Genomic DNA, 27,434 nt, shown 5'->3' with positions numbered 1-27,434 from the left:
CCAAACTGTCCTGTCATACTCCAATATATCCTGAGGACAAGTGTCAACGAATATTGTTACATGGCTAGTTGTCTGCACATCTATCTGCTCCTCATCAATGGTTGACCCCAAGGGTGGTTGTTCATCCTCCATCATCACGAGTTCCATACAAACCTCTAACTGGCTCTGCCAAAAAGGCTCATCATGCATACTATGCACCTCATCCTTCTCAGCTGACTCATGCTCCATCATATGCTGCTCATGCTGACTCATCACTGGTGACACACTACCCACAGACTGCTGATCATATGAATCTGGCCCGATGTCATTGACTCTACATGACTCATGCTCTCTATGATGAATCATTAGTCACTCATCTACTCCCTGATCTCTTTCCCTCATAGGAACAATCTTTTGCTCCTCATACTCCTCTACCACACATGGATGCATATCTGGGCTACTGTCATCAACTCCACATGACTGCTCGTGCTCCTCTAAGGTATCATTGTATGAACCCATGGATTTGCCCAACAAAGAGCCCTCATCCTGATAGACATAAAGCATATACCCCTGCTCTACCGATGTCATCTCCTCGGTGTCACTCAAGCATGAGTGGTAAAGTCCCCAAGGTCCTTTGCAGATGAAGCAAAGTCCCTTCTTCCTCTCTTGCTGCATGTGCCCCCAAAACTGAGCTGCTCCTCCCTAGTCAACTGTCTCCTGAACAGCGCAATGTTCTGCTCCACCAACCTCTCAGCTAGATCATAAGCAGCAGGTGAGATCAACTGCTCTCTCCGCCAAACAGACAACAATCGAGACTGCAACTCCTGACAGATGGCATCACGACCTCTCATAAATGAGGATAAGATGGACTGCATGTGTGCTATGACTCTGTTAGGATAATGTTTCCTAATGCTAAAGAAGAATCAAAACATCTGCAAGATCAAACCATGACACTCTAGATCAAACATGACTTCATAAGTCCTAGTCACAACCATAACTTCTAAAATCTCAAGCTACTTCCCAAATGTAGGACCCACACTATTGTCTAAGTCCTAAAAAGTATCCACTATCATCTTGAAAACTTTCCTCATAATATCATCATTGTAAGGAGCTGTAGGGGCGGTTAGTCTCATGATTTTACTGAGACAAGATGACACTGGAAGTCTAACCCTTCATAATGTTCCTCCAAGAACTTTTGTTGTATGAGAGCAAGCAGAGCTAGATTCAAAGCCCAAATTAGTCTCTTCCCTTCTAACTGACTTACTTTGGAAAGGAGGGCATCAAGTTCATCAAGTTTGAAGAGGACTTTCCGTGCAATCCTCATGCATTTTAAATCTGTCCCAAGTGCAAGGATTTTATGTCCTATTTCCTGCCCTTTCTGCACATCCTTTGGTTGTTCTCTCTGAAAAATGGTATAGACACCCTTTGAGAAGGGTTTGTTGTTTGATGTTGTTGGTTATTAAGGGAGTTTAGGAAGGTTTGATCCATGTTTTACTAAATAATGACAAGTATATCAAGTTGTTTTTGACAACATAACAAAAATGTGATTAAACCTATTACCCACACCTTGACTTACACCTAGAAGCCAAAAAATAGGCACACAAGATATACTACACCTTCCCTATCAATCAACAGTCAATACGTGATCTTAGTAGCCATACATAACAAGGCTCTAACCCAACATTCTGACTTAAAACAACAAATACTCAACACATTATGTATGCCAATTACGATACTAGTGGTATAAACACAAGATTCACCCCAAATAGCTCTTGCTTAGACATACAAACGACATGGTCAGTTGACTCATCAACCAAGGACTAGCAATATAAGCCTTATGGTAACAACCTACTATGAGCATACGCTTAATTCCAAGGTCAGAAAATTAACATAGCCACTCAACCAGACATAGCATTCTCCTCATCATATCAAGAAAAATACAAGAGAATGTAAAATGGAACCTCTTGTTAAAGTAGCAATCGAATGTGCCTTCAACCATAATAGTGCTTAGCATGAGTAGATAATGCGTCCAGCAGTGATGGCAGTCCCCACAAATCGAAAACCTGTCCAGTCAACACGCTCAATGTGCCACAGATAGTCCAGTCACGTCTAACAGAAAGTTACGACCTCTTCAAAGCCCAAAATGACTCCCGGCCAGATGCATTTGTCAGCAGGCGCCCAGCTCCAAAATGGTGACCTTTGTGCACTTAAATCATTCACTGCTCCATCACACTAGATCAGTCAGATATGCTCTACGCACGGACATTTGAGCTCAATGATCTATATCTATGTTCCAATGCACAGGTAGACCTCCCATTTTGCATTAATATTTGTACCTACAGGTGCCTACTCAGGTTTAACCACAACTAATACAAGCTCTCATTCGGTCCAGTAACAAACACCCCTTGACTCGACTCGATTCCTGTTTAGCGATGAGAAACTTGATCTCGATGCCGCTTGGCTTTGTCAGCTGTCGAGGGACTTGGCCAACTCCTGCTCAGTTTAAAACTCCGCGGCAATGAGATACCAGACGGGATATTTCAACCCGATCAACACCTTTCCGATGGTCCCGGTGTCTCCCAAACCACCTACTATCTATTCCAACCCCATGCATTGTTCAGTCAACAATCTAGGCTTGGACAGGATCATGCTTTACGTCCAGCAACTGAGTTCGGCCAGTTATAAGTCCCAATAATTAACACGCTCAACCAAGGAATAATCATCTCTGTCGTGGCGAATGAAACTTCCGACAGAGGCTCTACCTCTCGACAAATACGGTTTCCTCCAATAACTTTGGCGACAAATACGGTTTCCTCCAATAACTTTGGCTTGCGATGTTTAATTTATCACGACCTTTCACAGATAATATTGCATGGCCCCCACGACTCTTTAAAAGGTATATAATCGGCTCCCCTTTGATAAATATTTGGGCTTTATTAATACTTGCCCCTTTCAACAATTTGGACGATTTTCACAAAACGAAAGAGTCGGCCCCTAATACGCGACTCCACTTGTACACCCGTTTAGACAGATTGGAGCCTACCAGTTCCTCGATCCTTGATCGCACTGATCACACGCACCTGGGCGTCAATAGTTACATACAACAAGTGCGAATTTTACTTAATGCACCCAGAAACTCCAACAGTAATCGAGATGCGAACTACTAATCGCTTGGACGAGGATAAAATCTACTCATCGCTGATCTGTTCGGAAATCAATTCGATGACGTGCCTGAAATTGCACCAAAATGCGACCCGAAACTATATCCTCACCAAAAGACCTTCAAAGCATATAATGGACCCCTTTCAGCGTTAAAATTGGCTTTGACGGCACGACGGCACACTCAAGGTTTCGGCCCCTTTAGAACTAAAATTTGATAAGCAACTTTGCAAAATAATAATGGGTCCCTTTGAATGATGCGCCCCTTTTAATCATTTGACAATTTAGCTTCTTATATGAAACTCAATTTTCGCCTTGCAAGAAATTTCTTCTGCAACATAATAATGACTCCAGAAAAATGAAAGAAATCCTGAAGCCCTTGAACTTGGCCTTTCAAGATAACCCACGCTGAGCGAAGAACAAAGCTCTGATACCACTGTAATGTCCCAAATCAGAAATTTTTGGAACAAGCACTTCATATAAAACTATCATGCATTTACCAAAAGATTGTCATGTAAAACCCAAACCATAAATCTATAAATTGCATAAAATCTCTTTAAAAATCACAACACAAGGAACAATAAGACACGCAGCAACCAAAATCCAGCTTTTATTATATATAGATCGATGCTAATACAATCACTAGGAATGACCCTCCTGTCTCCAAACTGAAACAGAAAAACAATCACTACAGCTGTGGATTCTGAAGGAATCCACCAAGGGTGGATGGGTACTTGCCCAATCTCTCTATATAACCTGAGGGTTTTCGTCTTGGGACTACCAATGGAGTAGAGAACCAGGTTCTCAACCTCTCATACAAGAAACAATGTCAAAACCAAGTTGTCCTCCAATGGCCTCCTCCTCTTTTATAGATTTGATGGACCCCTCTAGAGCTTTCTATTTTATTATTATTTTAACCATGGAGCACTTTTCCCTCTTTTATTTTAATTAAAATATTCTTTTTAATGCGGGAAAAGGCTAAATTGGCCACCATGTCTTCTCAGGTCACTGAAACTCACATCCAAAAATCTCATCATGTAGATATCCTCGTTCTGGTTCCAATGAGCGATTACACTGAGGTGTTCCATCAATTAATCTCCCCGAAATGCCACCTCGAGCATAATAAATTAAGTTATGCCCAATAATAATGTTGATTTTTGAAAGTTGTCAGAATGCAACAGAACGAAAGGAAAACCGTGTTGACGATGGAATATGCCAAGCAAATGCCATAAAAATCCCATAAAAAGTCTTCAAAACTCCATTGGGACCCCTGATGACATAAACCTGCTCCACTGACCTGGCCATCTCTTGCCCTAGATATCCACCCTGGCTGTACTATGAAGAAGAATAAAAATGGGGACATGACAATTCAAGAAATAAAATTATTAATATAAGAGCATTCATGGAAATTATATACCTATATACATACAAGGAAATCTGTTTGAATGTACATTTTAGAATACACCAAGAAAAAAAAATACTTCCAAATACTCTTGAATGGATTTTTATATCTATTAGTTTCTATGAAATGCTGATATATATATTGTAGGCTTATCTTCATCTTTTAATCCAGATTTGAAAGTGAAAACTTCTGAGCCAATAGAAAATGAAACAAGTGGATATCCATGAAGGCAATACATGAACGGAAAAGGTAATTGGTCTCAATCAAATATCACCTTGAAATTCATATAGTTTGAAAGCACATTTTGGGATGCTAGAAATCTTATGGCTTATAAATGATTCGTCATCCTTAATAAATAAAACAGCTCCAGTCTACTATACTTAACTGAGATGATGGACTGTGCTAAATATTTGCATTTACAAGGCCCGAAAACTTATCTCTATTGGAAAATATAAATGACTCAAGGACGTTGCCATCTTTGAACAACTAGAACTAATGGAGAAACCTTTTGATTCTATGCATTAAGTACAATTATCATGGCTTGTACCTAACAAGTGAGTAACACACCTCCACAAGCATCAGTAGCTCATAGACATAAGAAAAGCTGGCAAAATTACAAGCTTCAAAACAAGTGGCACCACAATCATAACTTTGTTTAAAGCAGTATCTTTGGGAAAAATGACAATATCCAAACAAACTACTGGTAGTGAACCAAGTTGCTTCAGTTTTTATAGACTCTTGGTTATATATAATGCCTTTTAACACTAATCCTAGCTAATTTGAGTAAACAGTCGTTAACTATAGACTTGGGTAGACAATTGCTTTGAAATCTGTATTACCTACCAATACAAGATTCTCCAACACTTGATATTGGAATACATGATGCCCAAAATAATTTCAAAACAAAAGCTTTACATGTGTTGAATCACTCACAAGAAATCGACGAATTGCACGCTCAATCTTTGAAAAGGTTGTGTGAAGAGCTTCAACTCGTCCAGTGGCATGGCAACAAGAACATGGCTCACTAATCATATATGTTACACTTGGTCGAACCTGCATTGTCTTCCAGGCATTCAAGAATTATACACAATTGATAGACCAACATATCCTAACTCTGGAAAAAAAAAGTTTTAGTAAGTGTCACAATTCAAATGAGAACAGTTGACAATTACTACAAAAAGTGTCCAGAATGAATTCCCATGAAAGACTGCTCCTATAAAATAAGACCTAAATTAACAACCACCTCCTGATAGATAAAAAGAGAGAGTAATCCAACCTATATATCATTTTGAAAGCTTGGAATATAACATATTATAAATCAACATAATCATAGAAAAATTCAAATGTGATTTTCACTCTCAAATCTTCCCTAAGTATTGACTCAGTTTGTTCATTTCTCTCTATCGTTCCTTCTGGTTAGCTGTTATCTCTGTTACAAGATCAAGAATAAGAAAGATCCTTACTAATGTTTGGAAACACATCTCGTGATCAAACCAAAGAAATAGCACCCAAGCTTGCAAGGCTGCAATAAATATCTTTAAGCTGGAAGGAGAACTGCTACTATATCCATTTACAGAATTTAAAGATTAGAAATTTATATTTTTATGTTTTATCTTTTTGTTGCATGTTTTGCATTTACTTGATGGATCTATCATTCGTGCTTTCAATTTTATCCGATCATGAAATCCAACTTAGATAATAGGAGATAACGTCTAATTATGGAGTTTCCCATTTAATAGATTCCTCAGTACACATTAGATCTCCTATCCTTATATTTGCATTTCCTAGCCTATTTTTGTGACCATAGAGAGTTTATGGTGAACCTCACTAAAACTAAGGTTATGACCATTAACACTTCTAAGAATACTAAATGTCAGACTTTCACTTCTTCAAAGGGTGGGGAATGTGAGATCACTACAACATATAATTAATTGTAGTAATTCATGATTATCCTAGACTTAACTTGAGACCTGCTTCGCAACCCTGACTCTGCAAGGGGTACACATCTTTTTCCGTACTTGAGCATAAGTGTTTCCTTGTAAACTTTCTAGAAACTCCATCTAAGACACATCTTTTTGACACAATTACCAAACCAACTGTGCCATAGAGTTATGATATTTGGGGGCTTAGTATATTAGCAGATGATTGACCATGATTGGATGGAGTCCAATCCATCACGGTGTATTTTATGATCCAATGAAAATGCACTATTCTTTGGGTCATCACCCAAGATAAGTTCAACAGCCCATAGCCCTCACATCTTGGGAGTATATAGCCCCTGACAGCCACCAATGTAGCTGATATATTGTGCTAGTTGATCTCCACTCCCTGAGCCAGTCATGTACCCTCGCCCATTTGTCGAGGGCATATGTTTGAAGGTGGGCCATCCAATCCTAAAGGTATGTTTTTCATTGTACAATCAATTGCTTATGCTTTGTTTTTTCCTTGGGCGCATTGGGTATGGATTATTGGGTGACTTGCAAGAAGGAAGGGTTTTGACTATAGTCTTGTTCCCTCACCTTAAATGGGGGGTTAATCCTCATCCTAGTCCCGTAGGATCTCCCCTATTGTCTTATAGCTTCAGGATGGGCACTACTTGGGAAAACGCAATTTTGGTAGCATGGTCCCGTTTTCCTGTTTCATATTTTCACTCTCGTCCGCACATTACATGCCCTATTTCATCATCTTCCCTCCCTAGGTCCACAGGACCATTGGGTCCACAATGCTCTAGTACTCCCCCTCCCCTTGTCCACATGTTTGGGTCGGGCCTAGAAATGTTTCCCTAGAGGTTGATGTAGCTAGAAAAGGAAAGATAAAAGCATATCATGGCCACATACAAAAGCAAATAATATCACAAAATGCAAACGATGGTCGAGACATTATATTAGCGCATGGGCAAATGCCAAACATGATCTCTACCCCTTCATTATGGCCATCACCCTAGTTCCTAGGGCCCCGTGAGTGCCCCCAACATCATTAAGGAACCCATGCACATCCCAACCCCTGGTCGGTGATGAATTGCCCCACCTTCAGGGGGTAATAACTGCTTATATCATACACAACATGCTCTCATCTCTTGGAGCCTCAAGTAGTATTAATAAAGAAAAATCAAGAAAAGGCAAAAGGAAAATGAAAAAGGGTGGAAAAACAAAGGTCGAGGTAACTCATGTACCAAGATTGTTCCCTCCTACATCTATACACCCAAATGTGTGGACATCCCTCATCATTACCACCCTTGAATCCATGGCATTTGGCCTTGAGACCCCTGTGTCCCAATCCACCTAATCATCATCCAGATGACCCCTATCACTCAAAGAATGTGCCTTGCACATATCTTTCCCTTTAGGAGCAGGGAACACCTAATAGGATGTTTATTAGCTACTCCTATCTAGGGAGGTAACACTATCACATACTCAAAGCCCCAAATTTGGAAGGGAAGCCCATTATGAAGAGTCATTGTGCCCTTGATTAACAAGCTTGGTTCACTTAGATGCACTAATGAACTATTGAACTTGATGGTGAGGAGACGCATTAGATCTTCTATGTAATTGGTAGATGGTTTCATCATGGGTTGGGCAACTTAATTGGGGTCCAATCCCACCAGAGGATCATATTGATACTTGTAGGGGATGCGTTGAGAGACATAGGACTCCATCATGTGATAGGGCATTATTTCATTTGATGGGCACCCTCAACACCTTTAGCAGCTTGTTCATTGCCCCACATTATTCATGAGACGATGCACTTGGACTATCATTTCCCCAACAAGCTTAGTAGTGTACACGTGGTTTGGCAGTTGATCCAAGGCCCAGAGGAGGTTTGTCTCACCCTTGAGACATGGGAGGGCAAGTACCATCATCAGTGCCCTCATTTGGAGCAGTCTACAGGCTTATCTTCCACCAGGATACCCATGGGACCAATATTCGTGCCCCAGAGCCACTTTGGAGCACCACATGATGACTTACATGCACATTAACGGGCCATCCCCTTGTGCATCATTTATGGAGCCCTCTCTTGCTAAATTTTCTTAGGGCTATATTGTTCCTTGCTTTAAATAATTGCAATTTCAACCTTTTCATTATTTTCATATCACATTCACCCCTTAATGTCTTAACATCATTAGCAATTATATAGAAAGAACAATAACAACAACATTGCAGCGGAACATAAAGGAACAACAGAAGAAAGGCATGTACAATAGAGACACTAAGATTTGGTCAGAGACCAGGGAAAAACCCCACAAGGGGGAAAATCCGGAATTCAATTCTTCTTCTTCTATTAGATATTCATCAATTGCTCAGATGAGATACAAAGTAATAATATCATTAGACATAACCCAACACATTAGGCTACCTACGGCATATATGCGTCTTGTTCACAACTTCATTTGTGAACAAGATTCCTTGTCAATACTTGCCATACAATACTGATATCAATAATAGCTAAGTCACTGTTATCAACAAGACCTTTGCATATATTTGAATCAAATAGAGTTTCTCTTCAGGGTTTCTGGAGGCAAGGTCTCCGAATAAGATGATACAAGGCAATTCATGTGTAACTAAGTATTGATGACAAAATTGGATGTAATTACTGCTGCAATATATACGATGCCATGAATAGATATCAGTATTGCTCTAAACTGCAATGATGCCAAACATGTAAATGAGGATTTGTATCCAGATAAACTGGAATATAACACAAAGCTTCCATATATATCGCAGAGAAGTATGCCCATACAGTGAATCGTCGAGATTTACAAATCGCAGAGGAAAATTCCATATATATTATGTATTGATGCAGAGGATTGATGCCAACAATATCAACTGTGTAGAGAGAAATAACACAAAGAGCATAGAGGAACCATAATGGTGAGACCATACAAAGATGCGATCATATGCCACAGTGAGACCATACAAAGATGCAATCGGATGCCATTACAGTGACACTGCCAGATGTGCCATAAGAGCGAAATCATATGTAGATGCGATTGGATGCCATTATAGTGACCATACATAGATCGGATGAATGTCATTACAGTGACCATATAGAGATGCGATGGATGCCATATAGTGACCATACATAGATGCGATGAATGTTATTGCAGTGACCATATAGAGATGCGATGGATGTTATACAGTGACCATACATAGATGCAATGAATGTTATTGCAGTGACCATACATAGATGCGATGAATGCCATTATAGTGACCATAGAGAGATGCGATGGATGTCATTACGGTGACCATACAGAGATGTGATGGATGCATATTTATTGTGATGTTGAGCATGTCATATATAATGCAGAGATATCATATGCTGAGGGTGCGATACAGAACGCAGAGATACGAGGTCATATGTCATACAGAGAATCCTTAAGCAATGCGAGGGTGTAGACCTATGTGAGTGCTTTAGCCAAGCAAGAGTCATGTACCCATGCGCGAGAGCGAGAGTTCTGTGCCAAAGATGTGGAACCATTCAATGATGTGAGACCAGAGTAGGTAATCGAACCTCAAAAGAATGTGGGCCTTTTGGAGTAAAAGGAATAACGATGATTGATGTTGATATATGCTATTCAAGGGTCTCAATTTATACAAATAGATTGAGGATATTCGAAGCCCCTGTTGAGGCCGAATTTGGTCTTTTGGAGGTGTTGTCGCACAGAATGTCTAGGCACCGTGACAATGGGCTCAAATCGGGGGTTGTCACCCTGATCCTCAATCTCTCTGTTTAAGTTGTCTCCCTACAGCAGGCTAAGGGGGATAGAGCCTATGGAAATGGAATGAAGGAGAACTAGTTGGAACCAACCAGTTCGGGAGACACAGTGAAGCAACCAAATACTTGATTAAGATTTAGCAAGACTTATAAGATTTGATTAGATTCAAACTATTGATACCAGTGCCTTATGGATTCAACAATCTTGCTAGGAAATTTAGGACCAAGTAATTGGTTTGCAACTGTTGCTTTGATGAGTGACTATCTTATATGAAATGTAGATCCTAAAACTAATGTGAGATGCAGGAATCTTGGTTAATTTTAGTTAAATACCTATCTAAGTTTAAACCCTTCAATCCTTTCTATATTGACCCTGATTTCATAGAAATTGGCAGAGAGAAGATAAGGTAAAGCACACTAAGGTGTGATTAATGATACCTCTCCGAAAAATCTAACATAACCAGTGCCTCTAGCATTGCAGAGAATTGTGACTCTAACAACTACAAAGTCACCATTTTAAGTACTATTTAAAGCAGGCTTCTCAAGCAAAGATGGATGAGTACCTGTCTCTCTATCGACCAAGCTTATGCTTGGAAATAAATTTTAATTATGTAGAACTAACTTAATATGCAAATGCATGAGATGATTAGAAGATGAGATGAAGTTAGATTCAATGATTGGAATTGATTATGCTATCATCTATCAAAGCCCTTAATCACCAAAATGAAAAGTTCACTTCACTAGACAAAGATTGAAAGGTAAACTCTTAGCAATATCACAATTAAACCACAAGCTTACTTCAACTTTTTTTAATACAATTATAGCTCAAAGAGAACAAAAGTTTTTCACAATTTAATATCAGATGCTTAAAAAATACTCAACTTAGGAAACAAAAGATATGCAATTTATCACAATTCCATGACAAAAGTACTTTAATAATTACTCGAAATATTCGCAAAATATTTAACTTGCAATAAACATCAAATAATTCAAACAATTAACACCACATTTAAAGTTATTTAACGACGAGAAATTTCAATAAATGTCAAGCATAAAATGATGCTCTAAACCTTAGCATGCAAATTACTTTCGCAATTAAATTTCGAAAATTTAAATACCATGAAGAACCATGAAATTCAAATGCTAAGCAATTCAAATATTTCCAGAAAAATGATTTTTCTTAACTGACCACAATCAAGAAAAAATTATGCCTTCTTATAGTCAATCTTTAGTGATGATTTAAAAATTATTTAAATGTGTTTGACTATAGAGAAATTAAAAATTTTAATACCACAAAATTTTCACTTTAAATTTTAAAGTCCCAAAACCCCTAATGTTGAAGTTTCTAAGTTTACTTAGTTAGAAACCCTCCATGCACTTTATCTAATTTATTCCTACCTATTTGTTATTTTCCTTAACAAGTTATTTACAATGTAAATACTAAAAATAAACACTAGTGCATGCTCAATATATTACAGATCAGCAACTAAAAAGAAACAGAAACAAACACACCATATGACACCATTATTTTTGGACTAATGTCCCTGGAAAAGCCCAATTTGGGAAAACTAGTGCAGCTATCTGAGGGTTTTCTTATTAAACAATATCAAAGTACAATCTGGGTGTCAAAACTGGCCTACCCAACAGAGAATTTCCTTAGCAGTGATACCTCTCCGTTTCTGACAAATCTACTGGCTGAAACCCCGAATAATCCTTCCAGTAGCTACTTAGCACCAATCTGCCCCAGAAACCCCAGCGTCTGCCCAATCTGGACTGCGTCAGCCTCTCCTAGCCCAGCGTTGGCCTTGCGTCCGCTCTCTGAGCCTCTGCATCAGCTACGCTGGCCTCTCTAGTGCTCTGCACAACACTTAGCCACCTTTGCGTGGCCCTGCATGAGCACTAGCTGCTCTTGTGTCACTCTCTCTAGTTGCTTTGCTGCTCTCTCGGCACTAACTCTGCCTCTCTATTTCTTTGCACTCAATGCCCCTCAACTGCTCTCCGATCACTGATTCTATCTCTCTTAGCAAACCCCGCTCTAGAGAATAGAATGACTGATCACTCTGGTGTATCCTCCAAGTGACCCTCAAGCCTCCTCTTATACTTTTCTTGTTGACATCTCAACGGCCGAGATTAAGTCCCTAATCAACGATTAAGATTAGATCTGGCTTGATCCATGTCTTTTGGACCACTCTAATGTAGATTCATATTAATACACATTAATATTTTATTTTCCCTATGTTTAGACTTAGGGACTCCATTAAAAATATTAATTATTTTAATATCTCCTAATATGTTTAGAATCTGCCCAAACCCTTTCTGGATATTGGAGATCTCATGTGCCCCAACCTCTCCACCAAACTTTGTGGCTAGAGCACATCCGATGCTAACCCAAATCAATACCTAACCAAAAAAAAAACCCAAGAAGGAATAAATTTAATTATTCCTTAAGCAAATTTTAATGTGCTAAGTTTTAAGAAACAAATTTAATGTGGAAAATGGTTAATTAAGTCTTTTAATGTGACAAATGTAAAAAATCAAAAGTCTTAATGAATTAAATTTTTAATGGACCAAAGGCCACATTAAAATTTTAATGTGAAAGCACAAAGTTCTCTTTTGATTTAATTCTTTAGAGGTAGCAAAGCCTTTTAAAATTTTTGTTTTTATTTCAAGCAAATTCAAAATATCATTAAAAAAAATCAAAACCAATAAGAAAAGCACGCAAAAAACAAAAAATAAAACTAATTTCTAAAAAAGATCAATTTTACAAAAATTAAATTGAAAAGTTTCATTTTTAAAGTTTTCTTTGTAATTTAAACAAACACTCAAAAAAATAAAAAATAAAAAATAAATGAAAGGAAAGTAAAAGGAAATCGAATTTGATATTAAAACAAGAATATAACCCTAACCAAAACACATAAAAATTAAACTTAAGAAAGGAAATAGAGGGAATTTGTTTTGTGTGCAGGTTTGGACATATGGCGACAGCGAAGGAAGGAGAAGATGTAGGGTTTAATGACAAAAGGGAGTTGAAGCAGCTAGCCTGGATGCAAAGGAAGGGCAAGGAGAATGGTAGCGCGCCGGTTTGCAAGTTGAATAAGAGGGAGGAATAACGACAAAGGAGATAGGAGGGCCGCAGATGAAGGAATTTATTTTGCAAGCGGTGAAGGATGGAAGTTCGTGTAGGCAAAGAGGGAATGGTGCTACAGGGAATAGAAAAACAAGCAGCGTTGCGGGTCTGTGAGGAAGAAGAGGGGTGTTTAGCACCAGAAAAAAAAGAAAGAAAAGGTCGAGGAGGGAGCAATCGTAGAGAGGAATAGAAACCCAAAACGCAGGCAGAATAAAAAATCGAAAATTTTTCCAGAGAGGAGAAAGCGCAACAGCAAAAGGAAGAAACAAAAAAAAAGTCGAATTTTTCCAAAGAGGAGAAAAACACAGCAGAAAAGGGTAGCCCAAAAACCTTTAAAATTTTTTCCAAAAATTTATATTTTTAAAATGATATATTTCTGCCTCAAATCCTCTTAGGAAAACTCATGAAATCCCCAGAGCTAAATTTTGAAACCCTCGGACTGTAAAAAAAACTTTGAATAATGTCCCTGCAAAACAGCATTGAGGCCAGATCTTACCCTCCAAGGTCTAGATCTAGCTTCAAATTAAAAAACTTCCTTCAGATCTACATCTGTAAAAACGAAAACCAAAATACCCAGATATACAAAAATAAATAAAACCCCAAGAACCCAAGTTAAAAAAAACACTCCAGATCTATATAAAAAATTTACAGATCTATGCACAAAGATTGTAGATCTATCAGATCTGAGGAATATGAGTCCAACTCCGCTCCCAATTTCGATAATCTAAGGCTCTCAATGGCAAGATCTATCAATTTTTCACAAATATTTTAAAAAAAAAAATTGAAATTTTAGAGAGTTACTAGCTCAAAAACACCCTGCAGAAAAAATTTAATCTTAAGATAAGTTCCGAAGCTTATGTGAAGTAGGCTCTTCAAAAAATATACGCTGAGAGTTGGTTAATCCAACCAAGAACTATCCCCATGTTGGAAAATTAAAAAGGCAGTAAAGATTTTCTCGATCTTGATAATTACTTGTGATGTTACTTGTTTTATGATTCTTTATATCTTCTTTCTTTAGTTCATCAAGCAATTACTCAAAGTAGCAACACATAAAACAATGAACACAAGATGTAGGCACATGCCAGGGTAAAACCCCCCTTGAGGGGAAAACCCAGCCAAATTAATTTTTCCTTTCAATAGTATTCTTTGAGACTCTTCACCCTAGACCTTCACTAGACCTTCCCTCCACACCAAGTCAGCCTCCAGAAGATTGATCTCTTTCCAGCAACTTCGAATATGCAACAACTTGCTGCAGCTCATGGCTTTCGGCAGCAGTCCAACTTGGGAGAATTCATTCTCCCAATCTAGAGCATGAAACAGAGAGAGACCAAAACCAAAATTTCAATTTTCCTTGAATCCTTAGACTCCCCCAAACTCGCATTCACTTCATCTTCCCGGCAGCAAACTTTCCTAGCCTCCTACTTCGCACTTTTTCCTGGCAAACAAATTTTCACATTTATGCCCAGAAGAGAGAGAGATGAGAAGTGATTCTCCAAATGAATTCAAAGTCCTTACTTTTATAGGCTTCTTGTGCGGTAGAATGGGTCCTTAGGCCGACTTGATCTTCTCTTAGGCCAACATGGTGTGGAGGTTACATAATTCATATTTAACTCAATACTTAACCGATTTACATAATTCAAAAGCCCAAGAAGGGTCTCTTTAAATGTACAATAATTCTCTAGACTCAGAATAAATCCCAGAAGTCCTCAATGGGGACTTTGACCTAAAACATGGTGACCCAAGCATGAAATCCATGCTTTAATAAGTCATAATAATAAAATAATAAATATTTTCTTTATTCTTTTGACAATTACATTACATAATGACTCAAGTACATTATTGAAAACTGAACATAGTTACTTTTTCCAACACTCCCTCTTAACTAGGGAGGTATTCATAATGTACATATACAATGGAAGATCTCACACTAATAAACCATGAAGAACTTTAGGCACCACAATGCCATGGACTAGATTCCTGACCACGACAATTTATCCAAGTGGGACTAAGGTGGACTCAAGCTTTCAGCCCCTCTAAGTACCATCAAGCTTACTTACTCACCACCAACCCAAAAATCCAAGTGTGTAATAGAGCTCAATAATCAAAACCACCTTTCCAACTTTGGGGACTCAGACATCAACACAAAGTGTCAGCCAGATGTCTCCCCAGGCAATGCTTCACTCGCAAAACCTCAAGACCCCTTGATCCAGCGTATCAAGAATGTCCAATCTCTCGCAATTAACCTGAATGGTAACCAATATACTTTCCTTTGAGAGATTCATCTATACAAACACAACCCCCATCAATAACATACTTTCACATGGACATAATCAAGTACAAACCTCTGGGGTCTTACAGACAACAAAAGTTGCTTCTCATCTTTTCATAGTAGGACTATCAATTGAATATTTAACAGAAGATTCCTTGATCATATGTTTTCCTTCCCACTTCAAATGCAACAACATATTCTTCAATCGGATCCTTCTTTCCTTCTTTCAGCAACACTACAAAATGCATTCTCCAATTTCCTTTTCCTGCTCATGGCCTTCACTCAGACTTACGACTGTTAGTCCTAGTCTAGTGCACGACACAAGAAGCAGTGAACCATATCTGTCACTCCCTCTCAACCAAGAAGCACCCTTTTATCCAGACTCCCTCTTAATCTTAGGGAGATCTCTTTTATTCATGCTTCCTCCGGGAGATCAACTTCTTCCTTTTTGATATCTAAGAATCTTTCGTGGCTTCCAACTATTTCATCAGAGTTGTCATCATCCACATCATGCTTGTCACATTGAGCATCTTCACCAAGTTGAAGATTGTGTACCAGCACAACTTGCTTGTCACATCAAGCATATTCATGAAGTTGAAGATTGTGTACCTACACAACATGCATGTCACATCGATCATCTTCACCAAGTTGAAGATTGTGTATTTGCACAACTTGCTTGTCACATTGAGCATTGTTGAAGTTTCTAAGTTTACTTAGTTTAGAAACCCTTCATGCACTTATTCTGATTTATTCCTATGTACTTGTTATTTTTCTTTAACAAGTTATTTACAAAGTAAATACTGAAAATAAACACCAGTGCTCAACATATTACAGATCAACAACTAAAAGAAACAAGAACAATCACACCACATGACACCATTATTTTTGGACCAATGTCCCCGAAAAAACCCAATGTGGAAAAACTAGTGCAGCTATTTGAGTGTTTTTTTATTATGCAATATTAGAGTACAATTTGGGTGTCGAAACTGGCCTACCCAATAGAGAATTTCCTTAGTAGCTATACCTCAAAGTTTGAGAGAAATCTCTTGGCTGAAACCCTGGAAAATCCTTTCGGCAACTCTTCAGCACAAAACACCCCAGCATGCCCAATCTGGACTGTGTCAGTGCCTCTCTATGTGACACTGGCATTACGTCAGACTTTCTTGGCATGCGTCAACCCCAGAAGGCCCTGTGTCAACTTTGGGAGCCTCTGCATCAGCGGCGCTGGCCCCTCTAGTGCTCTGCGCAGCACTTGGCTGCCTCTGCGTGGCCTTGCGTGAGCCCTTGCTAGCTCTGCGTCACTCTCTTTGGCTGTTGTGCTGCTCTCCCAGCACAATCTCTGCCTTCTCTGTTTCTCTGTACTCAATGCCCCTCAGCTGCTCTCCCGATCACTGATTCTATCTCTCTTAGCAAACCCCACTCTAGAGAATAGAATCACTGATCACTTTGGTGTACTCTCCAAGTGACCCTCAAGCCTCCTCTTATACTTTTCTTGTTGACATCACAACGGCCGAGATTAAGTCTCTAATCAATGGCTAAGATTAGATCTGGCTTGATCCATGTCTTTTGGGCCACTCTAACATAGATTCATATTAATACACATCAATATTTTATTTTCCCTAAGTTTAGACTTAGGGACTCCATTAAAAATATTAATTATTTTAATATCTCTTGATCTGTTTAGAATCTACCCAAACCCTTTCTGGGTATTGGAGATCTCATGTGCTCCAACCTCTCCAACAAAATTCGTGGCTAGAGCACATCCGATGCTACCCCAAATCAACACTCCCTATTAGCGAGGACTGTGCTCTAGCAATACTCCTTACTGAGTATTACTTTGATCATCTGACATCGGTACCTATGCTGATGTTAGGCCTTCTTGCCCAACATCATCTGCACTACTGCCTTCAGTACTGCTGCCCATGGTTCTGCCACTGCCACTGCTGCATCTGTACGACAACTCCCTCTGCATCCGTGTTGCTGTTGGTCCTTCCTCCCAGCACTGCATCCGCACTGCACCTCCTCTCATCATGCTACATTGTGCTGCCCACTGTTGCACTGCAACTTCAATTACTAAGAAGTAAGTAACTGATCTCCCAACTGACTTCCCTGTTGGGCTAGAAACACCCTTTGATGCTGAAACTCCCTCTGTTGTTGACAAGTGCTCCCTCTCTAACCTCTGCACTGTTTCAACAACTCCCTGCATCTCACACTTTTGCACACCTCTTTGTGCCTTTCTGCACTGGTGCAACACTCATGTGCCTCGCGCACTATTGCAGCCTGCTAGCTCTGCGCTGTCTCGGGACTCCTGCACTATAGCTCTCTCTGTCGCTCCATCCGCATCCGTCTCTACCCAATTAGCCAGTCCTGCTACCTCATTGGGGCTCCTGTAGCAAGGTCTAATCTAAGAGGCTGGGTACCTCAAGGATCCTACCCCTCATTACCTGTAGTCCGCCTGACTACAGCTCGATGTCTCCCCACCTTCAGTCAAGTGGCATGTGCACACTCATGGCATAGTCATCATCTGTCAAAAATTCCTTCTCTGCCCGTGCTGGCGCTGCCTTAGTCTCAGAAAACTCTCCCTTAATTTTCTTCCTTGGGCACTGGGTCGCATAATGACCCATCTCCCCACAGTGGAAGCACTTGATCTTGGAGAGATCTTTCTTCTTCCGCTTCTCCTGCTTTCCCTCAGATGCTAGGGCCACATCCTCCTCCTCTTGCTTGACCTTGATCCCTTTGTTGCTGCTACCTATCTTCGATTGTTGTCTAATCTCTTCCTGGCGAAGAGCTGCCCACATCTCATCCCAAGGTAGGAGAGTCCCTCTGCCCAGGATACTCTGGACAAACACTTCCCAATCTTCTGAGACAACATTCAGGGTTGTCCTCACCATAAGCTCCTGATCCGGTGTCGCTCCTATAGCAGTCAACTAGTCTCGGATCTCATTCAGTCCTCCGAGGAAGGTGTCAATCGATTGACCCTTCTTCATCTAATACGACCTCATCTGGTTCTTGAGCAGCATTCTTCTCTGCACAGAAGTATGTTGGTACAAGTTCTTGAGAGCCTCCCACATCTCAACTGTCGTTTCCTTCTTGACTATATGTGGTACCACATGATCCTTGACCTCGTCAAGAATAATGCACTTGGCCCTCGCCATCGCCTCTTCGTACTTGTCATTATCATTGGGGTCGACTGGGATAGCTATAACATTCAAGGCGAAGTTCTTGACACGATTCCTGTCAAGTACTGATAAGATTCTGGCCTTCCAGACTATGAAGTTCGATGCTCCGCCCAATCTATCCTGGTCTCTTACCCCGTGTAGTGCCATGACGCTCCTCTACTTCCCTCCTGGAAGTTCTTTGTTCGACTCCTCTGAGTCTCTACTTCCCGTCTGGAAGTTCTCTTCTGGACTCCCTTTGAGTCCTGATTTCCCTCCTGGAAATCCTTCCGTCGCTTGTCGAGATGCCCCCTACTCTAATCATCTTGTGCAATTGCACTGTTGATCCAGGTTCCTCAGCTAGAAACCCTCTGTAACAACTCCTCTGGCCCTGCTTTGTCAGGTACTGTTCTGACTACAGTACCTCACCAGCTCCACTCTACAATATTTCTGCAACCTTCTAGACTCCAACAACTGCCTCTCTGTGAATTGCGTTACACTTGGCTTCTACTCTCTTAGAAACAGCTTGTGTCACCTCGGGACAGTTGTTTTCTGTTGTTATTTCTCCGCTTGGCTGATGTCTTTTAGTCCTCCTGTGATCTGCAATCATGCTCCGATACCATGTTGATGTTTCTAAGTTTACTTAGTTTAGAAACCCTTCATGCACTTATTCTAATTTATTCCTACCTACTTGTTATTTTTCTTTAACAAGTCATTTACAAAGTAAATACTAAAAATAAATACCAATGCATGCTCAACATATTACAGATCAGCAACTAAAAGAAACAAGAACAATCACAACACATGACACCATTATTTTTGGAACAATGTCCCCAGAAAAACCCAATGTGGGAAAACCGGTGCAATTATCTGAGGGTTTTTTTATTAAGCAATATCAAAGTACAATCTGGTGTTGTAACTGGCCTACCCAACGGAGAATTGCCTTAGTAGCTATACCTCATAGTTTGAGAGAAATCTCATGGCTGAAACCTCGGAAAATCCTTCCAGCAGCTCTTTAGCACAAAACTGCTCCTGCAACCCTAGCATCTGCCCAATCTGGACTGCGTCAGCCCCTCTCTGTCTCACGTTGGCATTGTGTCAGCCTTTCTTGGCTTGCGTCAGCTCTGGGAGCCTCTGCCTCAGCTACGCTAGCCCCTCTGCTGCTCTGCGCAACACTTCGCTGCCTTTGCGTGGCCCTGCGTGAGCCCTTGCTGGCTCTACACCACTCTCTTTGGTTGTTGCACTGCTCTCCCAGCACAATCTTTGCCTTCTTTGTTTCTTTGTACTCAATTTTCCTTAGCTGCACTCCTGATCACTGATTCTATCTCTCTTAGCAAACCCCGCTCTAGAGAATAGAATGACTGATCACTCTGGTGTACTCTCCAAGTGACTCTCAAGCCTCCTCTTATACTTTTCCTATTGACATCCCAACAATTGAGATTAAGTCCCTAATCAATGGCTAAGATTAGATCTGGCTTGATCCATGCCTTTTGGACCACTCTAATTGTTAAAATTGGCAACTAGGGCCAAACTCCATGTGGGTCATCTTATTTATGGCAGCTGATATTTTTATTGGATCCCTCTCATCGAGAGGTGTAGGATTGATCTAAAGATCATCCGATTCCGATAAGTATTTATGAAGTTATGAATTTATTTATGTTATGGACAAATTGTTAAGTCGGCCAACATCTTACGTAGGCTCAGAAGCCCAATAGACGTGTCTATTCATCATCTACGTTTTTAGTATAAATATGGAGGACTTGAAATCATTTGGAGATGCACCTCTTCATGTGTAGCCTCCTCCTCTCCACGTCTGGGTTTTTGGTGAAGGAGAGAGAGACACCAAAGAGAGATACGCTGGTCTTCAATTGATGCCTAAATTCCTGTCATGGAAAAGACATCAAGACGCAGAAAGGAGGAAGAGGCTCCCAATCACGTGAAGCTCTAAAACACCATAATGAACTACTGACATATGCAACCCTAATTGCGGGTACCTATACATTGTCTAAGATCTGACATCGTAGATCAGGCTCCGTATATAATGGATCTGGCAGCGTAGTTATATACGCCGTTCATGCAGAGATACGTTGCTCGTGGAATCAACACAGTCATAATAACAGGCTCCGTGTATAATGGATCTGGCAGCGTAGTTATATACGCAGTTCATGCAAAGATACACTGCTCGTGGAATGCACAGAGATATTCATACGCAGTCATAACTGCAGTCAAGGTATGGAGACGTAGTAAATTACTGTAGCCGCAGTCATGCACTCACAATGACAAGGATCATGAGCAATGATGGTTACAGTCTCAACATAATGAGAATGATAAGGATGATCAATCTCAGATCATGATGGGAATGGGCAGCAAAATGATGATAAGAGCAGATGAGAGCAGCTTAGTCATAGGGCTACATGATGATGGAAGATGTAGCATAAAAGGCAACAAAATGATGATAAGAGCAAATGAGAGTAGCTCAGTCATAGGGCTGCATGATGATGGAAGATGCAACATAAAAGGCAACAAAATGATGATAAGAGCAGATGAGAGCAGCTCAGTCATAGCGCATGATGATGGAAGATGCAGCATAAAAGGCAGCAAGATGATGAGTAAGATCATGGACATGGGCAGCGTGATGATAATCATGATTAGTGCAGCATGGTGCAGTATGCAGTGTTGCAGCAAGAGAACTAGATGCATCATGATGATAGGTGAAGGAGTCACCTTGGAGAATCAGTTGAAGCATAATGTCTTCAACTAATGTCATCGTTATACGAAATGATCTATGCTAGATCTAGATAAGTCAAAGTGTTGACTTCTGTTGTAAATGTACTATCTCTCTCTCTTTCTCTGTTGAACTTTGAAGAACATAAAAGAAGAATTGATCAAGGTTTCATCGCATTGTGGGGTTTGTCCCTGGCTAGTGCCACATCTTGTGTCCTCTTGTCTTGGCTTGTCTTCTGCGATCTATAATTATGTTCTATTTGCAGTTTATCTTAATGTTGATGTGATTGCTAACTGTGAAAATTTAAATAAATTGCTCTAGCATAGAACATACCTAAAATTAACATGGTATCAGAGGTGAGGTGAAGACAATGCCCAAGCAAGAGTGAAAGAGCAATCATCGAAGACAGTTGGGACAAAACAAAAGGATCAATGGGTTCCACATCCCTCTTCTAAGTTCACAAAGGGTGAAGTAGAAGTAGAGCATATTATCAGAATGGTGTAGCGGAAGTTTCTGATGGCCCATCTAAAGATCACTTCATTGGGAAGTTTGGATCTAAGGGTGGAAGGAAAGGCGGATGCCTTGGTTGCAATAAGTTCGGCCCTTGTGCGAAGGAGTGTCCAAATCGCAGAGACACATCTCTTGATGAAGATAACAATCATTCCAGGGATATCTTCAATGATCAAAGGACTGACTGGTAATGCAGGTCATCAAGGAAATGGTCGACTCTTCAAAGAAAGCAAGGAACCTTGAATCTCTTTTATGTACTTGATCGCAAGAAGAACTTGGTGTCCATCTCGGAAATGGAAGTCAAAGGTTCCAGGGTGGCACTCATTGATGGAAAGGTACATGTTTGAAAATAGATTTTTCAAAGATGTTTTTAAGTTTAGGGTTGTATCATGTCCACTGGGGACCATGTCAATTGACTCAGCCCCAAAGGTCTATGACTCAGATGATGACCAAGATGCCTGAATTCAAAAAGAGCATGAAGGTACATGTCTGAGATGTATCGAAGGAAACTCTTACAAGGGGACCATTCCCCTCATGTAGCAGGGCCACAGGTTTGAAAAACCCGTGGAGTTTGAGATTCATGATCAGGAATCTCATGTATGCAGGTGGTAGAAAGCCCTCTATGGCTTGAAGCAAAACACCTCGGGCATAGTATGAGAGAATCAACAACTATCTAATGAACCCAATGATGCTTGGGAGCGGGAGCGGGAGCGAAAATGGGAGCGGGAGCGAATCCGGGAGCGATTTTTTAAAAATATATATATTTTTTATATTTTTTAATTTTTGATACATATATGTCAACAAAAACATGTAGAATGATGAATTAGACATAAAAAACATAAAAAAACATAGATTGATCATTGAACCATATCACATCAATCATCTAGAAATTATAATAGTCATCAACCATGTCCACAAGTTAGTAAAATACATATTACAACTGCAACATATTGAGTCTCATGAATCATGATTCATCAAATTCAATCTTAAAGTTTAAACTTCAAGCTTTCAAAATTGAAAATTCAATAACATTTATCATCATTGATCACCAAAGTTGTACTTGTAAGCTAAGTTTAACCATTACAAGAAGTAATATCTAAGATATTTCTAAGTCCTAACTTCTAACTGTTAACATGATATGAAATGCTAAAAATTTATAAAATGAAACATGAATAATGAAATGAAATGAAACAACTTTAGTCTTTCATGAAGCATCATATTCATAATTCACAATCATTACCAATGAGTTATAATTGCCAAGGCCCAACTTCAAACTTCAAATTTTCATTGTCACAGTGATATATTGTTTACAATAAATATCATTATGATATGAAAGAGTCAAGAGTCAAGAGTCAAGGACTCAAAACTCAACTGTTATGAAAACTAAAGTCTAATAGAAACTAAAAAAGACAAGTAAACTGTAAATCTACATGTGGCCCTTGCCACGAGAGTCTCCAGGAGTATAAGCAGGTCGTGGTGGTCTTCTAGGAGTCTCCCGCACAGACCGACGATTAGAACTAGAACCTCCACGTGAGGGTGTAGATGGAGGTGGCGACAGCAAAGGAACAAGACTCGGACCTCGAGCACTGCTACTGGATGGTGGAGGTGGAGGTGGAGGTGGCATGGCTGCTTCATCTTCATCCCTTACAAGTTCCTCTTCCAATTCTTCAATATGTACAATGCCATCCTCCAAATTGTCATCCTCTGGGTGATTGTCCCAAATTTTATATGTGGGATCCTCATAAGCCCGATCACAGTAATGACTCAACAACCTCAAGTTGTAGTGCACATAAACCAAGCTTTCTGCTCGGTTTTCATTGAGTCTGTTTCTTTTCACATTATGTATGTAGCTGTAGGTGCTCCAACACCTCTCTACAGAAGAAGTATTTACAACCTGTGAAAGAACTTTTTTTGCCAATTTTGGCAAAAGTCCGTGGCCGCCATATGTTTCCCACCATGTGAGAGTATCAAATCTATCTCTGTCGTCCATTGCATGGAATTTACCATACAAACCAGTGCCACTGAAGTATCTGCCTATTTCAAGGTGCACAGCTGCACATTCCTCCCTGTCAGGTACCAACTTTTCTAATGCTTCCAAATATCCTTTAGTTACCTCTAAATCTAAATGGGGTTTGGTCCTAACCCCACCCCCTGCTGCAGGTTGGCCCAACCAAGATGTAGAGTAGTATTTTGGCGTAAGGATATACGCCAAGCAATGTAGTGGAAGATTAAGCCTATTCCACCGTTCACACACACAATCATGAATCAGTTTGTACAAGTTGGGATCTCTATTATGAACAATATCTTTTATTTCCCCCAACATGGTATCCATTTGCTCATACACCTCGCCAATCACTAGTTTGTTTGTATCTACAAACCGAATCATGTGATAAATTGGCTTGGTGAAATCCAATACCTGCCTCACACTTGTCCAAAACTACTCATCAAGAGCGGCCTCCTCCACCATTTCAAAACCTCCCATGTCAGCTGCATTTGTAGCCCTTTCCTTTAATACCTGCCAATGTGGATTTGATACCATGCTAGCTAATGCCTCTCTTACCTTCAAAAGGCGCCTGAAGGTGAGGTAATAGCTACCAAATCTGGTCTTCGCAATCTTCAACAACTCCAATCTCGAGTGACTGCGGAAAAGGCCATGGGTATTGCTATGATTTGTAATAAATTTTATCATTTGTTTGCCTTTCTTGTACAAATCACCAATCCATTGGTATTTCAATTTTGTTCTTGACAACATCATGCAACAGAAGGTTCAATGACCAAACATCCAGACCAAAATATGTTGGGGTATTTATCCTTAATAATTGCTCCCGTTGCCTTATAATTAGGAGCATTATCAGTGATGACTTGGATGACATTGTATGGGCCAATACGCTCAATTGTTTCAAGTAATGCTTCTGCAATGTTGATGGCGGTCTTGAACTTGTCTGAGTAATCATGTACAGTTAGAAAGATGGGACCACTAACAAACACAGCAAGAACACTTATCAATGGCTTGCCTTTTACATTTGTCCATCCATCAGATACAATGGACACCCCATGGTCAGTCCAAGAACTTGTCATTCTATTCAAAGAATGTGATATTTTTGCTTTTTCATGATCAAGGCCAACGGTTCTTGCCTTATCATACCCAGGGCTCTTGTATCCTTTAGGGGCATCATTTATGGCAGAAACCATTTCGTGCCAATAAGGTGAGCGAAGAACATTGAATGGTATCCTACATGCATAGAGAAACCTGTAAACCTTTGAATCCACATCATTCCTACACCCCTCATCAAAGAAATCTGATATGGTTCTACGCCTTAAACATGATGACCCTGTGCCTCCATATCCACTGCCTTGGGAGGATGCTGAAGGAGTTCGTTGTGATTGTGAGTTTGGTTCAAAGAAACCCCTTGATTTTTTTGATCTGTATTGGGCTTCCTCCTCTTCCCTTATGTATTTGGCTCTATCCGTTGCTGACACCGCTGTACAAGTTTTGATTCCCATTTGTTTGTCTCCATCCCATGGCCTTTTCCCGCAGAAGTGTCTTCTAGCACGGGTGTATGAACCTGTGTAATCAATGTTGCAATGGGGGCAATGAAATTTAGTGGTTCCACCCCCTCTCCCTGTTTCAGCCCTGTTAACATATTTCCACAATGGAGTTTGGTCTTGTTTAGTTTTTTGAGGGTCATGTTCACCCTCCTCCAGCTCCTCCTCACCGGGGTTTTCACCAATTTGACTTTCTCCAGCTTCTTCACCCCCCTCTTCAGTTTGGCCCCTCCATTTCCTACTCTCCAACACCATAATAACCATAAAAGGGACCAGGAAGAGGAAAATGCCAAGAAATATAGCCAGGTCCATGGTGTTTGATGTTTGTAGGGTTTTGATTCTTGAATCTGCAAATTAATTTAATTTATTGGGATTAATTAATTTAATTTATTAATTTAATTGAAATTCATGATTTTTAAACTCAATAAACTAAATTAAATTAACTAAATTACTACCTAAGTAAATTAAACTAACTAAACTAACTAAATTACTAAGTTACTTACCTCTGCAGGCTTGCTCCTCGCTCCTCGGCACTTGCTCCTCGCTCCTCAGCACTTGCTCTTGCTCTTGCTCCAAGCTCTTGCTCAATGAAGTGATAATGAAATTTTTTTAGGCCCATTGGGCTTTTAAAAAAAATTAAAAATTAAAATTCGATTTCTTTTGGCGTCTGCGGAATTTTTTTCCGCCGGATCGCTCCCGGCGCCCATCGAAATGCTCCCGGAGCGATTTTTTAATACCGATCGCTCCCGGGCGTTAAAAATCGCTCCTGGAGCGACGGAGCGATCGCTCCCTGCAACACTCTCGAAAATGGCAGGGAGCGCAAATTTTTTTCGGGAGCGCGCTCCGGAGTCGCTCCCGCCCGGAGTGCGATTCGGGAGCGGGTTCGGGGGGGCGCTCCCCCGCAACTATGGATGAACCTAAGATTCACTAGGAGTGAAATCGATCCAAATGTTGTGGATGTCAGACCTCTCATACTGACACCTATGTTTGACAGGTGCAAATCCTCTCATTTGTAGAAGACAGAGGGAGTTGGATTTCGAATGTGGAAAGATAAACTGCAAGCCTATGACTACCTCGAGGATCTTAACTTTCAAGAAGCTATATGGTAGTGATGTCAGACCAAATTTGGGAAATGCCTCTGAGTTTTATAAACTCAATCACGTTGATGTTCTTAGCGAACTCCGGACATATGTTTTGCAGTTAGCATGGTGAGCTCATATTTGGTTGAGCCTGACTGGGCAAGTAGTGTGGAGGATCATTAGAGCACTTCTCAGTGCTGGTTCTCTTTGGATTCAACTTCGATATCATGGATGAGCAGGAAGTAGAAATCGGTTGTTATAAATATCGCCGAGACCGGATACATAACTACGAGTATGACCTCATATGAAGTTGCCTGGTTGTGGAAACTCTTTAGTGAGTACACATGATGAATACCACTGTGATTCTTTGTGACAACCAAAGGTGGGATTCGATTATTGAGGAATCCCGTATTCAATGATTGCTCCAACAGATAGACATCAGATACTGCCTTATTTGGGATATGGTAAGTCGATGAGCAAGGAGGCTCCATCGCACTGAGATGATGTACAGGTCGCTACACTTTGTCAGAGCCTCGAGGAACGATCAAATTTGTGATTTTCCCAAACGACTTGGAGTCATCGAGAGACCCTTGTACAAGGGTTCTTCATGTTGCATACATTGAGCTCTGGGAGCTCTGGGGGCTTGCGGTTCTTACTGGAGCAACATACGACCACAGGGTGACTCACCCTCCCCTGGTGGTGCGTACTGGGACAAGATGATTCGCTCTCTTGTGGGACAAGATCATTCGCTCTCTTGTGGGACAGGATGAT

General features: G+C 40.3%; 1 protein-coding gene across 9 annotated transcripts in view; it reads right to left on the bottom strand.

The window, feature by feature from the left end:
* The window catches only part of RNEE/G (RNAse E/G-like protein), a 424,083-nt gene that overhangs the window by 22,975 nt on the left and 373,674 nt on the right, over positions 1 to 27,434 (bottom strand). For all 9 annotated transcript variants that reach the window (XM_089378340.1, XM_089378342.1, XM_089378337.1 and 6 more), the window contains one exon: positions 5,474 to 5,593. In XM_089378340.1, coding sequence (XP_089234466.1) covers positions 5,474 to 5,593 — 120 coding nt within the window. The remainder of the gene's footprint in view (positions 1 to 5,473; positions 5,594 to 27,434) is intronic.

This window comes from Pinus tabuliformis, chromosome J (genome assembly GCF_031772625.1).
Source record: "Pinus tabuliformis cultivar Carrire ecotype Pingquan chromosome J, CPIR1, whole genome shotgun sequence".
NCBI lineage: Eukaryota > Viridiplantae > Streptophyta > Pinopsida > Pinales > Pinaceae > Pinus > Pinus tabuliformis.
Note: the sequence above shows the minus strand (reverse complement) of the source record. Positions and strands in the feature narration are given on the sequence as shown.